Source organism: Sphaeroforma arctica (genome assembly GCF_001186125.1).
Source record: "Sphaeroforma arctica JP610 unplaced genomic scaffold supercont1.7957, whole genome shotgun sequence".
NCBI lineage: Eukaryota > Ichthyosporea > Ichthyophonida > Sphaeroforma > Sphaeroforma arctica.
Window position 1 is genome coordinate 1 of NW_014032601.1, and position 1,323 is coordinate 1,323.

The window sequence follows — 1,323 nt, forward strand, 5'->3', positions numbered from 1 at the left end:
ATATATTACACAAGCCACCACTGCTAAATCCTAACTGACTAAATTGTATTTTAGTTTAATATAGTTTGAAACCTAGTAATTTCCATCGGAGTTTACATAAACGCCAAAGAATCAGCGCGTGCGGAACCCGGACGATTTCAGATACCAACGGTCTCCCCGACACAATCATCCGCTCAGCTTTCCACGACGGACTCTTCGACGACAGGCAATGATATAGAAATGGCTGACATCGTCAAAGAGGAGAGCCCAGTAGTATTGACCGATGATGAACAATGTTAGGCCCAATGAGGATGACGCTCTTCAACCCACAAGGACTCAACATGGACAACGCAGCACATACAGATAAGTGTTTGAACGTTATATCGATTTTAAGTCAGGTTGATGTTATGTGTGTGGTTGAAACCTGGCATAACACCACATTTCTTAATCATATACGCTCGAACACACACTACCATATCCTACACCATACTACATTGTATCATACATACTTGCCATTTTTGAAATAAATAAAATTATCCCTAGTAGGCAGAGCACATGGTTCACCACTGGGTGAGAAGTGGTGGCAATCTATCTGTATCGCTGATCTCATCAGTCCTTCCGTTCTCGATTTCTATTGGACGAATGCGCATCAATGTTTAATTAGTTGCTTCTCTACTTTTGTGAGGGGTTACGCAGTAGATTAGGTAGGTCCTATTTAGTAGCACTACGATCCAATAAGAATAAACCTAAAACACTAAAATTCCTGTTTAATTGTCCACTATCGCCAGGCGGGTGTGTGCCAACAGCGAGCCCCTTACGGCGCAGGGCAGAGCACACATCTTGCGTGCATGGGGTGTGGTAGTGACCAATCAATGGGGTTCTACCGAACTCAATAGTGTCTGCGGAGTGTCAAGTCACCGAGTGATGACATGTCCCGATGTCAACCCAACCCCACCTGGACATGGTGTCAATAGTGTCAACAATGTAGTTGGAAGTGGGCAAGGTGACAGGTACGTGAACTGCCGACACACAGATCCTTTGGCCAACAATAGCTAGACTCGACCGTTTTTACGCCAAACAATGTCAATCGGTATAGGTATGCACAAGATTGGCGCAAATGATAGCAATGCCTATTGTTGGCCCACATTGTACTCAGTACCACACCTATTGTGTGATGTGCGGCAAATGGTTACAATGCCGTCAACCGCATCTGCAATCCAATGCAAGAAGTCCAGAGCGTGCAATGTGTTCGCAACAAACACATATTTATGACAGATGTGTCTTTAGTGTCATTTATGGCAGATGTGTCATTGGTGTCATTTATGACATGTGTCATTGGTGTCA

The 1,323-nt window shown here is 44.1% G+C and overlaps 1 protein-coding gene across 1 annotated transcript; it reads left to right on the top strand.

Annotated features, from left to right (window-relative positions):
- Positions 1–767: 767 nt before the first annotated feature.
- On the top strand, positions 768–1,035 carry SARC_16386 (hypothetical protein; the record flags this gene model as incomplete). The annotated part of the gene is made up of 1 exon (XM_014289510.1): positions 768–1,035. A coding segment is annotated over one exon (268 nt), but the record flags the coding sequence as incomplete, so codon positions are not given.
- Between the last annotated feature and the right edge of the window lie 288 nt (positions 1,036–1,323).